General features: G+C 38.7%; 1 protein-coding gene across 2 annotated transcripts in view; it reads right to left on the bottom strand.

Annotated features, from left to right (window-relative positions):
• The window catches only part of ERP44 (endoplasmic reticulum protein 44), a 78987-nt gene that overhangs the window by 8130 nt on the left and 51529 nt on the right, over positions 1 to 19328 (bottom strand). For both annotated transcript variants that reach the window (XM_055123849.1, XM_055123850.1), the window contains 6 exons: positions 15553 to 15737; positions 14181 to 14296; positions 11479 to 11536; positions 10091 to 10207; positions 5999 to 6110; positions 4874 to 5015 (listed from right to left, as the gene is read on the bottom strand). In XM_055123849.1, the coding sequence (XP_054979824.1) occupies positions 4874 to 5015; positions 5999 to 6110; positions 10091 to 10207; positions 11479 to 11536; positions 14181 to 14296; positions 15553 to 15737 (730 nt within the window). The remainder of the gene's footprint in view (positions 1 to 4873; positions 5016 to 5998; positions 6111 to 10090; positions 10208 to 11478; positions 11537 to 14180; positions 14297 to 15552; positions 15738 to 19328) is intronic.

Raw genomic sequence — 19328 nt, 5'->3', positions numbered from 1 at the left:
ACAACTGATTAGAAGTTTCTCCTGCAAGTTCAACAGTATATGCCATACCCTGTCATTTATGATATTTCTTCTCTCTGGGCAATAAAGTATTTTTTAGACCTGCACTTAGGTCACTGCCATCTCACCCATCACACACACACACACACACACACACACACACACAATTTTTTCTCTATGAAACTAATAGCTTGAAGTTTGACAAGAAACCTGATCACTATAGAAATGAGACAACTTAGAATTAGTTCCTAGTACTGGTTAGTGAGTAAAATCTCTATCTTTCACATTCTTTTTTCTGATCTTTTAATTTCTTTTTTCGAATCACTATGAATTACAGAGTTAAAAAGTTACTCATGATTGAGTTTCAGGCATACAATGTTCAAACAACAATCCCTTTACTAGTGTCCACATCCCTCCACCAATGTCCTTAATTTCCCTCCACCCCCTCCACCCCCATCCTCCCTCGATGGCACTTTTTTTTTCTTCCTTCTCCTCCACCCTCCCACCCTTTTAGGCTCATGGATTGGATGGATTAACATCATCAAAATGGTAATACTCCCCAAAGCATTATATAGATTCAACACAATCCCTATAAGGAAGCCCATGACACTTTTCAAAAAGATCCAACACTCCTGAAATTTGTATGGAACAATAACTTTCCTCCATGCCCATCCCCTGTCCCCCAATAGCCAAAGCAGTCCTCAGGACTGTTTCAATTCCTGTTGCTTTATAGTAAGTTTGAAGTTGAGGCAAGTGATTCCTGAGGACTGCTTCAAACTTACTATAAAGCAACAGGAATTGAAACAGTACGGTACGGGAATAAAGGACTGGAGCGATAGCACAGCGGGTAGGGTGTTTGCCTTGCACACAGCCGACCCGGGTTTAATTCCTCCGTCCCGCTACAGAGCCCAGCAAGCTATGAGAATATCCCCCACGTCAGAGCTTGGCAAGCTCCCTGTGGCGTATTCGATATGCCAAAGACAGTAACAACAAGTCTCACAATGGAGACATCACTGGTGCCCGCTCGAGCAAATTGATGAACAATGGGACGACAGTGCTACAGTGCTACTGGAATAAAGACACACACTCAGATCAATGAAATAGAATTGAAAATTCAAACCAGATCCTCAGATATATGGTCAGTTAATCTTTGAAAAAGAAGCAAAAAATATGAAGTGAAGTAAGGAAAGCCTCTTCAATAAGTGGTGCTAGAAAAACTGATCGGTCACATGCAATATGTCATGCACAAAAGTCAAATCAAAATGGATTAAAGACCTCAATATCAGACTGGAATCCACAAGGTATATATAGAGGAAAATGTAGGCAGAACTCTCCATGACCTCTGACACTGAAGTCAGAAGTATCTTTAAAGGTGAAACCTTACTGACCAAGCAAATGGAAGCAAAGATAAACAGATGGAACTACATTAAATTAAGAACCTCTGTCACTGTCATCCCTTTGCTCATCGATTTGGAGTGGGCACCAGTAACGTCTCTCATTGAGAGACTTATTGTTACTGTCTTTGGCATATCCAATACACATGCATAGCTTGCCAGGCTCTGCCGAGAGGGCTCGATACTCTCGGTAGCTTGCCGGGCTCTCTGAGAGGGGCGGAGGAATCAAACTCAGGTTGGCCGCATGAAAGGTGAATGCCCAACCACTGTGCTATCGCTCCAGCCAAGAACCTCTGTACCTAAAGGAAATCAAGGCCAGAATACAATAACAGCTCACGGACTGGGAGAAATTATTTACCCACCGTTCATCCGATAAAAAGTTGGTTCCCCAGATATATAAAGGCACTGGTAGAACTTTACAAGAAAAAAACATCCAACCCCTTCAAATAACGGGAAGAAGAGATGAACAGAAACTTTCTCAAAGAAGAAATGCAAATGGCAAAAAGGCATTAAGAAAAAATGCTGTTATCACTTGCCATCAAAGAGATGCAAATTAAAACAAGAATGAGGTATCATCTCACACTATAGAGACACACATCAAAAAGAACCACCACCACTGTCAGCACGTGGAGAAAAAGGGACCTCATGCACTGTTGGTTAGAAGGTCAACCGGTCCAGTCTTGGGAAGACAATATGGACATTCCTCAAAATATTAGGAATTGAGCTTCCACATAACCCAGCAATTTCATGTTCTTTTTTTAAAATTAATTTTTTTGGTTTTGGACTATAGCCAGTAGTGCTCAGGGCTTAGAGGTGTTCAGGGACCATATGTGGCCCCAGGAGTCGAACCAGGGTCAGCCCTGTGCAAGGCAAGCACCCCACCTGCTGTACTACCTCTCTAGCCCCTCTCATTATCTTCTTGTTTTGGGGACAATACCGAGTGGCACTAAGGGGTCAACCTAGCAATACTCAGGGGAGCATGTGGTGCCAGGCATTGAACCCCTGCAAACATGTGTTCTAGTCTTTCACTTTCTATTTTAGATTGCATTTTATATATACAGAAAACCTAACTATTATAGTACCAAGAGCCCCCCCCCCCAGCCGAGGACCTCCGGAACCCAGCCACAGCCATGCTCAAGGCCCCTCTCCACATGTTCGGACGAGCCTCACGCATGAAGGAACCAGCAGAGGAACCCACGTGTGTGGGACCTGGGGCCAAGATCTCCAAGCCTGCTCAGATCAGGACTGGGCCTCTTCCGCCCAGATCCCCCACTTTCCAACAGCTAGGTGGTCACACCCAGAAACTGCCCCACCACTGTGTAATTCCACCAACGGCCAACATCCAGAGATTGTAAGACCGAGCTCCCGGAAGTGCGTGGACATTTTGTGGCCTCACAATATCTTACAGCCTAATTCTCCCCTTTGGAGAAGTTGGCAAGCTACCGAGAGTTTCCTGCCTGCACAGGAGAGCCTGGCAAGCTTCCTGTGGCGTATTCATATGCCAAAACCAGTAACAATGACGGGTCTCATTCCCTGCCCCTGAAACAGCCTCCATGCAGCACCGTTGGGAAGGACAAGTAAAAAGAGGCTTCTAAAATCTCAGGGCTAGGACGAATGGAGACGGTACTGAGACGGCTCGAGAAAGTCAACGATCAATGGGATAATGGGATACAAAGATGATGATGATGATGATGATGATGATGATGATGATGATGATGGTGATGGTGAGGATGAGTACCAAGTGTTATGAGTTTGGGACACCAGGGGTTCAAGACACTCTGACGTAAACCTTAGTCCTGCCATTATTACTTGTGTGGACCTGGTGGATATTTTCCTTTCCAAAGCCTCTCAGTTGTTCTGAGGCTTTTCCTGAAATAAAGAAGAGGCAAAGAACACTGGTAGCTACCTGTCCTGTCCACCAACGTCTCCCTTTGGTACGGAGGGGACCATCACAAATATGCTTTCTCCTTACCAAAACCATACTTCCTCCAATTGACCGCAGAAACACTGAGTTATTAAGCAGAAGTAATAGTAATTACAGTAATTTATGGAAACTGCTTATCATTTAAGCCTTAACTACCAAGCACCATAATAACAATTATGCAAGCTATTAAATGTGTCAGATTCACGTTGCTGCATGTTTTATTTGATTTTTAACACGAACTTTTATTCACATAGACTCAATTTGTAGCTCACATGGCACGTGCCTCTTTACAATTAAAAAATATATGAGGGAATTGTGCCTAGAAGAGAAAATCTGGCACCCAAGGGAGAAATTAAAGGAGTAATCTGCTACAAAAAGCTTCAAATATTGGCACTTCTCTTATCTCCATCCCTACAAAAACGACTATACTTGACGGATGAGTGAGGACCACTCCCATTTCAGATTTCTTTGGGAAATCTTATTGACTCCATTCCTTTTCCACCAAGGCATGTCACTGCCAGCTGGTAGATTAGCTTTGCTTGGCCAAATCCCCACCTCTTGGCCCAGTGAACTAGCTGAGCATCTAATGAAGAATACAACCATTTGTGTTAGTTTGAGTTCTCTGACAACATGATGCTAAAATGAACTGCCAGTGTTTTAAATCTTTTTTTCCTCTCCCCCAGTGTGTTGTGGATCGAACCCAGGGAATCACAAATGCAAGATAAGTGGTCTACTCATGAGTTATACTTCTGGTTCTCTAGTGTTTCAAATATTACTTTAGAATTAGAGAAGCAAACTTAATATAGCTAAGATGGAATTCCCTGATCTAATATAACATCCAAGTAATCTAAGCCAAAGGTGGACATACCCTGTTTGCTATTAACACTAACCTGAGTCATAATCCTATTGAAGTTATTAATTTGAGACTCTAACTTAGCATTTTAAGTGTCTAGAGGTAGGAAAAAGAACCCATTCAGGATGGGACTGGAGTGGAGAGGAGAGCCACACCTGGGCCTCCTGCATGCCAAGCATGGACTCAGCCTGTCGAGCCAGACGACTTCTTTTCTTTCCATACTTTGTTCACAAGTCCACACTCACCAGTCCCCAGGGCTTATTCGGGACTCTGTGATCAGAGATCATTCCTGGTGGTGCCTGAGGAACTATACACAGTGCTAGGGATCAAACCAGGTTTGGCTGCATGCAAAGCAAGCGCCTTAACCACAGCACTATCTCTTTCGACCCTCCTTTTTTCACATCCGGTTGTTTCTGTTCTTTCTTTGAGGTGCTGACAAAGGAGAAATACAGTTCAGAACTAATTGGTGCAAAGACAAACTTTTTGTTTTCGAGATTAAACCCCAAGAATTAGAATTATCTAGTATTGCCATTTCTATAGGGTTATATCAGAATTCTCATAGACAATTATACCATATTCGAGAGTGAAAGAAAATGTGCCCTTATCCAAACAACAAGTATTATTGTTTTTAACAACGATCATGCAAATTTAAAATTAAATTTTGAGACATATCAGTAATTAAGTAACTGAAAGAAGAATACTTACAATACTTCCCTGAAGTCTCCAAATACATACATATGCTTAAAACTGTCAATTGCTATTACAGGGCAATCTGATGGCGTTTTCTGTATGTGCAGAAGAGGATGTCTAAATTTGTCACAGTCAGCATGTAAAAAGTTTATTGTACCTTTGAAAGGAATAGAGTTTGAATAAATATGTATGAATTTTCTTGATTGTATTCTCATAAAATTGCAAGCTCATCAAAAAAGGCACACTTAATAAATAAAAAAAAAAAGGTTAACATGCTTTAGCATAATACAGATTAAAAAAAAAAAACAACTTGAACCCAAATGCTTTAACACTTCCAGGAGGTAGATTTTAGTTCTTAAGGAAAGAGTATAATCTTCCTTCTTAGGAGTTATATGAACTCTGCTTGAATCAAAATGCTACAGTGAATTTTGTGTTTTCTTTAAGTAGGCATTCATCTGCTCTGCAGATTACCCAGGTCTGGGGAATAAAGTCCTAAAAATGATACACAACCTATTCTCATGCAAGCATCATCAAGGATGCCCTTCTATTCCCTACTGACCTATTTTTAATCCAATTAAAATTTAACACATGCCTCCTCCCCCCCCCCATTTACTAAGTAATTAATCTGGGCATGCCTTTATCAGTATCTCCAGTTTATTTTGCTTGACTTTCCTCTCTAACTACAAAGGGAAAGTTAGTGATAGCTTATAAATTCCTCTTCTAGTATGTGGCAGCCTACAGAGAACAACCAACTTTCTTTCACTTAGAAGTCAATGCTCATCAGAACATTTACTTGATCTCAGTTATTTCTCTGAGACTAGAAAGAACCCAGAAAGTATCAAGGTAATGGAAGACAGTGCTCTCTAACCAAGTCCACCCAGGGTGCCACTTTTCATGCTATTGTATCTCAGGGATTATTTGATTTTAAGGACCTAATGTCATTACACTTTTTAGTTTTCTGAAGCCACTGTTTCATACTAATGTCTTCCCACCCCCACATTGGCAATGTAAATTCAGGACTGAGTAGAGTAGAAATAACAAGTTTTTAACTCAAAACAGTTTATGGAGTGTGTTTATAATAAGAGAAAGAAGGAAAAAGAAAGAAAGGAAGGATGAAAATAAACACCTTAATCTGTCTACCTTTTTCACTTATTAATTGCCGAGCTACTTCATTCTGGAATATTTCTAAACTTTCTGTATCTTCTTTCATGTGGAAGAGTATGAGAAAAGGCAATCCTTCTTCTGTCAATTCCTGCATAGAAAAGTATCCAATGAGAATTATCAAGACTCTCCGTCCAGTTCTGGTTATGTTCTAGGTAGGAACAGTGTTTTCTAATGACTTATCACTGGTTTACAATACTACAGGATTTCACGGGGTTTAGTCTCGCATCTCTTGTATCCATGTAACTGCCATCACTACCACCAGCAAAGAGGTCCAACTCTGGATTCCATCTGTGCAAGAGGCAACAGGGAAGCGCCGCACCTGAAGTCCCCAGAGGAAGCACACGTCCTGCTTTACTGCAAGAACTGACGTGCAGTACGCTGACCTGATCTACCGGTAGTGCAAATGATTGGTCAGGGAGAGCCAGTTTAAAAAGCAAATTATTGAAGAGAAACTGTGTTGCTTATTTATAAAGATACTGATTTTAAGTTGACGGGGTAAATAAGATTAGTGTTTTCAGAGATAAGACTAAAAACCTACATAGAGCAGCAATCTGATTCGCAAGCTTAGGTTTATTCTGTGTTACTGGAACACTGCTCTTACTGGAGACCTACTCAAACTCGGGAAGGGATTGAGAATAAAAGATTACAGCCCCAAAACAAAGACAGGGGACGCAGCTCAGTGGCAGAACACTTGCTCTATCTATGCAAGGCCTTGCACGAAACCCAGCACAAAAATAAATGAACAAGTAATAAAATCACCAAATGCAGCCAGTTTTAAACAAATACATAACTTGTTAACATCATGAACACTATTAGCGGTCATTCATCATACTTTTTCACAGCAGACGTGGCATCAATCGCACTGCTGCTCTAGCAAGCAAACTGACTTAAAGCTTCTTCTTTCTTACTTTTTCCTACCCACTGTTGCTATTTCATAGAAGTTCTATGTTTGAACTTCTTTGCATAGACTGGCGACTTGAGCCAGGTGAACAATCTCAATGGCACCTCCTCTAACCAGTCCCTTACCCAGTTCATTCCAGAACACAAGTATAGATTTTAAACTTCCTGCTCCATATGCTCATTTAAACTCTAATCAGTGCCCAAGACACGATCCTTCAACTCACAGATCCTTCCTTTCTGACATTCCTTCCTCTTCCCTATTTCCTGGAATATTTCTCCTCGGGGGCAGGCGACTTGGGGTTACATCTGATGGTGCTCCCTATCACTGCATAGGAGTGATCCCTATCACTCCTACGCAGAGAGGCATGAATAGCTCCTGAACACCTGGGAACAGTAGTCACTTTCAAGGTAAGTGCTTTAACCCTGTATAATCTCTCCAGTCCCACCCAATTTTTAAGTCCTTTTTTTAGCCCTTTTATTTAATGTGTTAAATATGCTTCTAAAAACCTAATCTTTATTCTACCCCCATTTCCATTGAAAAATGGAAGTACTTTTCTCCTCTGAACTCCCAGGACATTTCCTAGCAGCCCTTTTGTGGCAGAGACATATCTTATGTTATAAAATCTGTCATGTAAACTACTAGACAGAGCCCCTTGAGAAAATCTTATTTCACTTCTTTGCTGCTCAATTTTTTTTTGTTTCTCTTTTTTGTACATGATAATGAGTAAGATACAATGTTGCTGGAAAAATACTATTTGGAAAAGAAAACTCAACTGTCACCTTTAAGAAAATTTAAGAGCCAGAAAGTTGAAAATAAAAACAAATTGAACTTAGTATTTTACTAGACTAAATACCCACTACCCCCAAATAAAAGAGCGGGAGAGATAATACGTAAGGTAGGCTTGGCATGTGACTGACCCTCGTTTGATCCCAGACACTGCACATGGTCTCCGAGAGCACCACCAGGCTATACCCGACAGAGCCAGGGGTGGCCCCAAACCCTCCACCCCCACTGAGTTGACTAAATTATGGCGAAGCTAATAATCATCATGAGAGAAGTAAAAAACAATTAGTAGTTTGAAAATATCTGTTGAAGTACTCTGTTAAATATCTGTTAAATGAATTTACATACATTAAAATAGGAACTGATCATCTATGCTGTGTGGATTTCCAAATTTTCCTATGCTCACAACAAAGTACTCCTTACAGGTATAGTATATGCAGAGGAAGGGGATCAAGATAACCAAATTTATAGGTTAGCAAATCTTTCCCCAAATGATTAATGAGTGACTGGCTACAACATGAAATAAATCTAAAGAATTATCAAGTATGCCAACTACCATGGGGTGGGGCTGGGGGGGTGAACTCCATAATTACTTCAGATTTCCCTGGTTTATATACCTCTAAACTCTATATCTGAAATCATTCCTAAAAGAGCTGCCAAAGCAGGTGAATAATTTGTGCCAAGCTACTAAATCTTTCTGCGCCTCAAAGGACTACATGAACTAATACAATAAAAATGTCAAGTAATTCAGCCAAATATACCTGAAGCTTAGAAAATTGGGAAGAGTGGCAGGTATGTTCATGCGATAGACTTTAGAAAGTCTAATCCTATTCCTCTTTTGAAAATTAAGTATCACCCCAACAGTTCTGGGCAGCCCAGCCCGTCCCTGGCACCACTGCACTCTTGGTCTCTCATACTGAGTCCAGGCGAGCCATGGTCACTGGAGGGCCCTCTGATCTCTGCTGGGAAGGACCCTCCAACCCACTCAAGAAAATCAAGTAACAGGAAAAATAAAAAAAAAAAAAAACCTAACTGTTAATAATTCAAGTTTTAAAATGCAAACCTTTTTTGCTGCTTTTGCAGCGGGAGGGGGCGGGCGGTGAGAAGTGGGGTAACACTGGCCAATATTCAAGGCTTACTCCTGGTTCTGTGCTCAAGGAACCTGACAGTGCTGAGGGGTCTACACACAGTGCCGGGGATCAATCCAAGACTGATCACATGCAAGGCAATCACCTTCATCTCTGGAGTATCTCTCCAGCCTGCAAATGTTTTCTGAAATGTTTATTTTTAAAATAACCATTAATTTTTTTATAATTGTGTTTATTCTATTGATAAATTTTAAGGTAAAAAATAAATCATAAATATGAATGTACATGAAAAAACAGAGGGAGTTTATTACTTTGGTCTCTTCCTGGCTTGAACTTCAGATAGAATATGACACATTATCGACACCTAGTGGTCAAACACTAAAATTGTAGGAGTAACAGTTTTGATTTTATGAAACAATGACTTGCAGGAGAGGAGTCCACTTTACAAAGTAATTGTTAATGATATGTTGAAGATGAGGACGACATTGTGCATGGTATATCTAACTTGTTTCCAACATTAAAAAGGAAAAATTATAAAGTGACCATAAAAAAATTAGAAAGAGGCCATCACACATAATAGAATTCTAGAATTTTCAAATGTTTATTATATATGTATATGTGCATATATATGCACATATATAATATTTTTATTGTAACTTACAATAAAAAATCATTTGAAAGTCAGGAGTTTTTTTCTAAAATTTTAGTCAAATGTTTTTTGGAAGGAGTTATTTTGTTTTGTTTTTAGCCATCCCTAGCATTGCTCAGGGCATATTCCTGGCTCTGTCATTAGGAATCACTCCTGGAAAGGGGTCAGGGGCTCATATGGGATGCCAGAAGTCAAACCGTGTCAGCCATGTGCAAAGTAAGTGCACTACCCACTGTACTATCCCTCTGGCCCCTATATTTGGTCTTCTACTATGTCATGGGTATTAATGACACAAGGCTTTTAAAAAATAAAGAAAAATGTGAACATAAGCTCTTGGGCATTTTTTTTTTTTTGCTTTGCCAGAGTTAAACAACCTCACAAAACTATAAGTAAAATAACTACAATGGATCAAGATTCAGCTTAGAGAATAAGGAATTACTTAAGATTCATAAAGGGAAATATATACTTTGGAGAAGTTGTCCAAACACAACATTAAAAGAAAACCAACATAAAATTAGTAAATATAAAAATACTGAAATCACTATAAATCACCTCAAAATGCTAAGCTCTAAAAGTCATATGGAAATAAATATGCTCTAATACCATTCTGAAGCTTCTTGATACTAGGGGAGATACAAATTACATACCTCTCCATTTTCAAATGTTATTTCTCGGACAAGAGGAACACATTTATCTTGAATCCAATTGTAAGTCACATCAAAATTTGACATCGATCCCAAGTATACCATATCTGGAGCAGAACCCTGTTACAGATACAGAAAAGAAAATTAAATAACCTAACCTATGCAAACAAAAATGCATTCTCAAAACCATCTGAGCCCGGAAAACTAAACAAAAAACAAGAAAATTGTGACAAAGAGAATCATAAGTGGTTTAAAAAAAGCAAAAAGCAGGCAATTCTGTGATTACCAAACACCAAATTTCTAAACTTATGAAGTTAGATCTTCTGTTTTTCCTTTTATTGGAATCAACTGTCTGTTTATCAGTAATTTTACAAATGGCTGGCAGGCATTACAAGAAAATAATTATCTAAATGAATTAATTCAGTTATCCCTTACAGTTTAAATTATCAGAAGACTTGGAGACTTTCAGTGAAAAAACTAGAAAAATATAAATGCTATGTAAGTCTAAGGTATTGTTATTTAAAAGTTAATTATCTGTATACAGGCAGACAGGACACGGGTGACTGATGAAGTATATATGTGTGTCAGGTCATGAGCCAAGGTTAGAACACAAGATTTCAACTCCTAAAGAAATGCATTTTAAGAAAATACAAGCAATTGCCCATCTAAATTCAACATAGAAAATTAGCATTCTAAGGGGGAAATGTCATTTTTTATCTGCCTAGATAGCACAGACTGGAGCAATAGCACAGCGGGTAGGGCGTTTGCCTTGCACGTGGCCAACCCGGGTTCGATTCCTCCATCCCTCTCAGAGAGCCGGGCAAGTACCAAGAGTATCCCGCCCGCATGGCAGAGCCTGGCAAGCTACCCGTGGCGTATCCGATATGCCAAAAACAGTAACAAGTCTCAATGGAGACATACTGGTGCCCACTTGAGCAAATCGATGAACAATGAGATGACAATGCTACAGTGCAGTGCTACATAAAATCATTTAAAGTCCAGGGTGAAAACACTACGAACATCAAAATGAAAACTAGAAATTGGGAAAATGTGTTTGAGATGTGTAGAGAGGAGTGTGTGTAAATCACAGTGCAGTGTTTCATTTGGGTCTAAGCTATTAATTTTCAATCTAGATCATCAGACTAATTTCTCAGTTGAAGCAATGCAGTCACTCCCAGGATCTTTCATTTCAGGTAGGTGACTAAATGCCTGTATGATTTTAGGCGCCTGTGTCTTCATCTTTACTTTGAAAGTTTGAGCAAAATATGATGCTTAAATGTTCTTTTCTATACAAAAACTCTCTGAAATCATTAACATGCATGAACTGTGTATTATGCTATATGTGTATTTAAATTATATTTAAATCATACACATGAGAAGTAGTCACTCACCCCTGGTGGTTTGTAGATTATGTTGTCTCCAGTAACTCTTTCTGGTTTTGAGACAGCCCTAAGGAAAAGAGAAATAATAATAGTACTTTTTCAAGGAAAAATAATAACAGTAATATACCTGAATGAAACAGAACTGGCTACTTCCTGTTTTGTAATATATGAATCATACTGACTTAAAATATACCCATGTCCATCATATTTCCTACTAATAAAACCGTATAATACACAAAAAAAGCTTATATTTAAAGAGAAAAATTTAATGTAAAAAGAAAAACTTAATGAGGCAGATTTTTGTTTAGGTTTTTAGGCCACATCCAGCAGTGCTGAGGCCACACCAGGCTCTGTGGCAGGGGGTGGTGCTGGGGGGGGGTACCCTGTTCTGGTTATGTTCCGAGAACCCATAGCACTGGAAATCAAACTGGGCTCAGCTGCAAAAAAAGGGAAGTGCCTTAATATCTCAGTATTATCATGCTGGCTTTAAGGCAGTTTGTTTGTTTGTTTGTTTTTAAGATTTAAGTTAGCTATTTTTGTGACTCAGTAGTTTACAAATTTGGCCTGGAAGCTTTAATACTCCAAGCAGTTTCTGAGTCAGAGTTTCCAGTAATGGGGTACTGATATCAGTAATTTAGTCATTACATAAATCAATCACAACAAAGACATTCTTGGTTCTAAGTCAGATTCAACCATGAATTCCCTACTTTATATTTTTTAAAATCAAACCTTCTAAAAACAAATACATCAAAATAATTTAATGACTAGAATGCATTTCTACAAATAAGCACTTTTAAAATCTGCTCACTGTTGTTTCCTGGGTTTATGGCACAATAACAGGTGTTCAATAATTATTCAATGAGTGAATTCAGTAACAAATTCCAGGTCAAATAGGTAACTTTTCTCTATATTTATTTGGATTAATCACGAGTTATCTCAAAGAATGGTAACCTAGATGGATGACAGTAGAATAAAAAGGAAGAATACCATTTGTTCACTCTATTTTCCATGTGCACTGCCTGTACCAGGACTTGTCTTGGTTCCGGGTATATATTAGTACACCAAACTAACAGTGCTCAAGGAGCTTATGTTTTGGTGGGAAAGGACAAGTTAAGAAAATGTATTTATTTTGAATGGTTTAAAATAGACAAAGAAGCACTTAAAGGAAGTACGTGACTGAAACACAACAAAGCTGTATGATGATGACACTTTTATATAATGCTATGGGGACAAGATGCCTGTGACCAAATGACATCTGGGAGAAGCACCTCAAATACCACGAACATAGAAAGCACAAAAGCTCTCTGGCACGTGGCAGAAATGCACACTGCAGTGTTTGAGTGATGACAGGACGGTCTATAGTGTAACTGGAAAGCAGTAGTTATTTAAAAGAAAATGATTTATTCTGCAGTTTTTGTTGTTAGTTTTAGGATCAAACTCAAGGAACTTACACATACCAAGCACATACTTTATTACTGAGCATATCACATTCCTGGCCCAACTCTGTACCGTGATCTTCAATAATACTATTAGGGCTTAGGAAAATACCTTCAAAGAGCTAGAGTTTAATCCCAGGCACTGAATGGGCCCAGCACCTCAGAGCCCTAACTATCATTGGGAGTGGCTTCTAGGTCCCATGACTATTGCTTAGGAGGCCCTTCCATAAAAAAACAAAACAAAACAAAACAAAAAAACCCACTACTAGTAATCACACACATATACAAAACCTTTCATAGAATTCTGAACGCTACTGTGCCAAATTTAACTATTGTGGGTCAAAGAAAACAAAAAATAGTGAGAATAACTATTCTTAGAAAAGAAAGGGTTAAGAAAGGGTTAAGACTAGAACCATAGAAATTCCAGTTTTAGAGAGAGAAAAAGATTAAGTCAGAAAGGTAAGAGATATCAGGTACAAACAAGGTGATTCAATATAAAGTATAGGCATGGCAGGAAAAGGACAAGGTAGTTGAATCATAACCTTTAGCAAAATTAAAGATTAAAAACGCAAAAGGCCACCAGGTGTTGATAATTATGAAGTCATTTCATGACTGCTGAGAGAAGTCTCATTAGAGTAATAGAAGTGAAAGTCAGTTTTGAAGAAGGTAAGACTTTTTGGCGATTTAAACTTGAGAAATTCATGGTAGACACACATAAACTAATCGTAGGGGGAAATAGTGAATGAAGGGAAAGGAATGAGATTATAGCTCAAGTGAAAAGAAACAGAAGAGATAAAGTAATTTATTTAGAAAAGGATCAGGCTGAAAACACAAGAGAAAGCAAGGAGAACTGACGGAACAAAGCCTCAGGGTTTAGAAGGGACAGTTACAAAGATACTAGTGAGGTCAGCCTGGGCAAACTAGAGTCCTCTCTCCGTGGAGTCTAAGATCAAGACAATAAAGCTCACGCTTCTTAAAGAAGACTGCTCTTTCTGTCTGGACACAGGATGGCATTAGTGCATGAGGTGAATTAAAGTATGAATAAATAAGTTGTTAACTTGCCTCTTCTTTTCCTTTTACTTATAATGTGAAATAGAATATAGCACAGAAATTACATCCTTAAGCTCTTAAAATAGTCCGAGTGAGAGACAAAGCACAGTTTTTAAGAGGACTAAAATAATCTTTGGAGAGGTCCATCATCTTCAGAAAATGACCATACACCACCAAGTTGTGTGGCAACCAAGGTGACCAACTAACACATTCTCACTTACTTACCCGAAGGCAGAAAGGAAGGCACAATCATCGTGCAAAATATTTGCTACTCTTTCAAACACTCTATAGTTTTCTGAATCCTTTTGCTCAAAATATCCAATGATAATTCTTTTGTTGCGCTGTAAAAGAAAGCATAGTTTTCAAACATATACTTTTCTATACACATGCCATTTCACTTACCAAGCTATTTAATTATCTCCAAAGTAACTAGAACTATAAATGCATGTTTGGCTTTTAGTAACTAATCTAAAAAAAATTATTACATTATTTGAAAACTATTTTAACTGTAATAGGATAAAAAAAAAAGCTTCCTCTAGCATTGTACTTTACTTTCAATACAACTATCGAATCGACCATCAATACAATTATTCAATACAACAATCTGATCAGTGACTATGTTTTCCTAAATAGGGTGACCAATTCTAAAGAATGTTAAAATAGTGCTAACTGACCAGCTGTGGTATGGCAGAGGTTTCTCGATGGTCTCTCATATTCCTATAAACCTGGGTATACTCCAAGTGCAAGATACTGACCACCCTTTACTACTCAGGCCATTTCCAAGGCTTTTGTTTGCAGCAGGCAATGCTGAGGTGTCAGGTAATGTCTCCCTCCTGAGAATGAACAAGCTTACTGCTACTTCTGAAACGGGAGCTCTATAAACCCAGAGTTCTTCTCCTGCAGTACGACTTATTAGATGCTCACACATCCATCTGAGCTCTCCGTGTCACCTGCACGAACTTGGAGGGCTGCAAACCTGCTCACATAGCTGTGACATGAACATGAAGACCCTGTGTCCTCTTACATCCAATGAATGGTAATTTCCAAATTTACTTAGGTTGTAAGTAAAATAAAATCATATCTCAAAGCTGACAGTAACGATCCAAAGCCCAATTTTAGTGGTTTTATTTTTAAAATTTACTTAAGCACTACTTAGTATAAAGGGTTTGCTATCATAATTGGGGTAGGGTGAGAGTTGTTTTCAGAGGCATTAAAATTTACATAAAGAGCTAATGTAGGAGTAATCACGGAGAAGAGTAATCTCGACTAAAGAAAATATGGAAACTGGTTATATGTGGCTGATCTTCACTCGTGCTGCTTTATAATTTAGACTACCCCTTATCATTATTACCCAATAAATTGACTTGCCCTCAATTTACTCAAATTAGTGCAACTTTACTGTGTTATATATTTTAACCAATAGTTCAGCAAAACATCAGCATTTCTCTTGAGAATTAAACTTCAACTTTCTAAGTATGTATACTCATTGCAATTAACTATTTAAAAGGCCACATATTTTTGGATAAGAATTTTGCATAAGAATTTGTGTCCATTAACAGGTAATGTTCATTTAATTCAATAAGAGTTAACAACTTACATCAAGAGTGGTGATTTCTGCTAAGTTGGTAAGCTCTTGAACAGGGTCACTTTTTTGTTGCCTGATGTAATCTGCAAGTGCTTTCACTGATCGCTGACCCCTGTATTCTCTCTTCATCATCATCCCATTACGAAATAATTTGAGGGTTGGGTATTTGCTTATCCTATACCTCTGGGCTATATCAGCTAAAAGAGTGAAAAAAAAAAATTAACTTAACCCTCATTCTCAGTGTGGGTGGGCCAATTAGCCCAATAGCCAAATCTTATATTTAGTTTGTAAGAACATTTTATTTTTTGAAATCACAATCATTGAACTAAAGAGTCAGGGACCAGAGAGATAGTTCAAAAAGTTAGAACATTATGTTTGCATGCAGGAAGCCTGGATTCAATTACTGGCATCACATGGTCCCCAGAGCAGCACCAGAAGCAGCCCAGTAGCACCACCCCATGTGGTGGCTCCACAAACAAACAAAAGACTCAACAGAATGAAAGAGCCTCTACATTTTATCAACATTATTTCTAAGAGGTGCGAAATCGGAGAAATCAGGTTCTTGAGGAATGTAAAAGCTCAAATGCAATACTCATGATAAATGATGAAATAAGAATGATAAAAGATGCTCTTGAATTTTTTTCATAAAAGGAACTTTGGAATACTGGAATGATCTAAAACATGCAAAATTCCTTAAATGACTACTAAATAAGCACAGAATTCTAAAATGGTAGTATGAAAGATTATGAAAATTTTCCAATCACTGCTAGTAGTTATAAAACCTAAATCTAAGTGTAGAGAACTGCATTGAGGCTCTGTTAATGACTTTTTCTAGATCGGACAACAAAAACCACTTCACTAGAGGATATGTGTACACATATAAACACACACACACACACACACACACACATATACACGCTGACAGTTTCATGTGTATATCACTGTATCACTGTATCACTGTCATCCCGTTTGCTCATTGATTTGCTCAAGCAGGTACCAGTCTCCTTTGTGAGACTTGTTGTTACTGTTTTTGGCATACTGAATATGCCAGTGTAGTTTGCCAGGCTCTGCCCTGCGGGGCAGAGGAATTGAACCTGGGTGGGCCACGCGTAAGGCAAATGCCCTACCTGCTGTGCTATCACTCCAGCCTTTTCATGTGTATATACCTAGTCCAAATTTATTTGTACATTTCAAACAATCATACTTTTATTATACATACCTATACCATAATAAAGCTGGCAAAATATAAATATTAACTATAAGACAATAGTAGTAGTTACACCTTATGGGTGTTAGCACAAAATAAAATTCGTGATGAAAACAGCATAAAATTTTGAGGAGGGTGAGGTAAGCAGGAGGTTAATCTAAATATTCTGAGGTCCTTACATTATCAAGGAAAGGTTATAAAGGTACTTATAATATTTTGTTAAATCAAGGCTTCATTTTGTGGATAGTATAGTGGGTAGGGTGCTTGCCAGGAGCAATACTGGCCCAGGATGGATCCCCAGCACCCCATATGGTCCTGAGCTCTGCCAGGAGTAACCCCTGAACAGAGCCAGGAGGAAGCCCTGACTACTGTCAGCGGTGGCCCCAAAACCAAAATAATAACAACAATAATAATAATGCTTCATTTTGTTTTCTCTAGGATAAGAGATCAGATATTGCTAAAATGGAGCCTTAAAGGTTAAGATGGAATATACATTCTTGGGAGGCCTGAGCAACAAAAGATTATATGTTTTGGTAAATTCCATGGAAGATTTCTAAATAGGGAGATTATGTTTGACTGGTTTACATGGACAAGTACAAGCAAACAATGAGAATCTCTGGCTATATGTGAGACCAGAAAGACTGTTTATTTGCCAAGTCTTAGAAATCTGAAGTATTAAGACATATTAATATATACACACTTAATATAGGCAACTAATCTATTTGTCTTGAAGCAAAAGATGGTATCATCTATAATCTCTCAATCTGATAAATTATAAGGTGGAAATATGTTTTTAAAGTGCAAAAATGGCTGTTTGTGGACAGCAAATTAATTCTAATAGATGAGGTTAAACTGGTAGTATGCAGTGAGGCTAAGAGTGGTACAGTAAGCACAGAGAGGGCCCAGGGCCTGGTGGGACTTAAGGGATAGTATCTACTTATGGAAAGGGCCTATATCAGCATGAAGCACACCGCTAAGGCATCTGTACAAGTTCCCCTTCCCAGTTTTTAAGTCCACTTTCATTATAGTGTATGACACTGTAGAACTGCAGGGGTATAGCTCACTACCTTTCTCTGTGCACAGGATTCACTACTCTTGCCACCAAAGTTCCAACATCATCCCCCCACCAAAAAGACATCTGCACCCATTTCTTTCACCCACCTTTCTTTCCATCTAGAAACCACCAGTTTTGACTGAGTTTAGGACTTAGTTTTATTGTTTCCTGCCAATCTGAATTGACGACTACTCTGCCCAGGGCTGCTAGGCAAGGACACATCTAAATATTGCAAAACACTAAAAGGTTTTGTTTTGTTTTATTTGGCCACACCTGTTGGGTCTCAGAGACTACTATAAGCCTGGCATATGAGGGGTCTTTCCAGAGGTACTCAGGGGACCATGTTATGACAAAGACAACCAGGGGTCTGGCATGCAAAGCATATACTCCAGCCTTTTAGCCCACTCCCTGGCACAACATCGTGATCTTTAAAAACTAGAGGAGAAGATATTTACAACCTTTTGAGAAAAATTATTTTCAGAATGTCTAAAGAATCAGTAACAAACAGACCACCAAAAAAATAAATTCTGAAAGAAACACAGATAGCAAATAAAGACAAAAACATGCTCAGTGGTAATCAAGAAGTTACAAATTAAACTATCAGAAAAAATTCTGTTCAATCTTCTGGCAAAATAATAAAACTTAAAAATTCAATATTATCAAGTCCTGTAATACTCATGGAGAAATATCCCTACTATGTCCCATTTGTACACATTGATTAACTGAGCCTAGCTCATATCAAGTCCACAAGTACGAAGCCGAGGCATCTTTTAGTCTCAAAGCATCTGACAGAAAGTACACAGGACAGACCCAGAAAGGAATGATCTAGACTAACGGGAAGTATCAATTTTCTATTGAAGATCAGTATGAAAATGGACCAGAGTCTGCTGAATTTGGAGAGACAAAAGAATGCTGTCAATGATCCTAACTTGGTGAGGTAGGGGTCACGATGGGAAAGCATCGTGCTGGTAGAAAACATAACAACTTGAAGTAAAATAAATAAGGTTAGCGTTGCACTCCAGAGAATCTTAAATGCCAACTTAATGGTATTCGCATTTTATGAGATATATGATCAAAGCTACTGAACACTTTAAAATACTTAAAAATATTCACCTAGCAATGGCAGAGAGCCACGGAGAACTAGTTAGGAAGCTGCTAGTGTAGTCCTGGAAGAAATGACAAGTCTGTTTACAAACTTTACATCCTTTAGGTTGCCTAAAGATTCTGACTGTAGGCACCAGGGAAATAGTTCAGAGGGCTGGAGCACATGACTGGCACACGGAGGCCCCGAGTTTAATCCTGGCATGAGTCCCCACAGCACCTACAGGTATGGCCTTGATGGCACTCAGCATGACTGGGAATCACGGGGCGGAACACTGAACAGTGGGTGAAGCATCACCAGGAGCAGGCCCTGTGTTACCTGAGCACTGCTTAGGAGGCCTCCCAACAAAAAAAGAAAATCTTCTTATAGGTAGAAATAATAGAATACTATTCAATTAGATAATACTTGCACAGTACAAAGGAAAT

This window comes from Sorex araneus, chromosome 1, assembly GCF_027595985.1.
Source record: "Sorex araneus isolate mSorAra2 chromosome 1, mSorAra2.pri, whole genome shotgun sequence".
Taxonomy (NCBI): domain Eukaryota; kingdom Metazoa; phylum Chordata; class Mammalia; order Eulipotyphla; family Soricidae; genus Sorex; species Sorex araneus.
The sequence above is the reverse complement of the archived record's forward strand: the minus strand, read 5'-3'. Positions and strand labels throughout refer to the sequence as shown.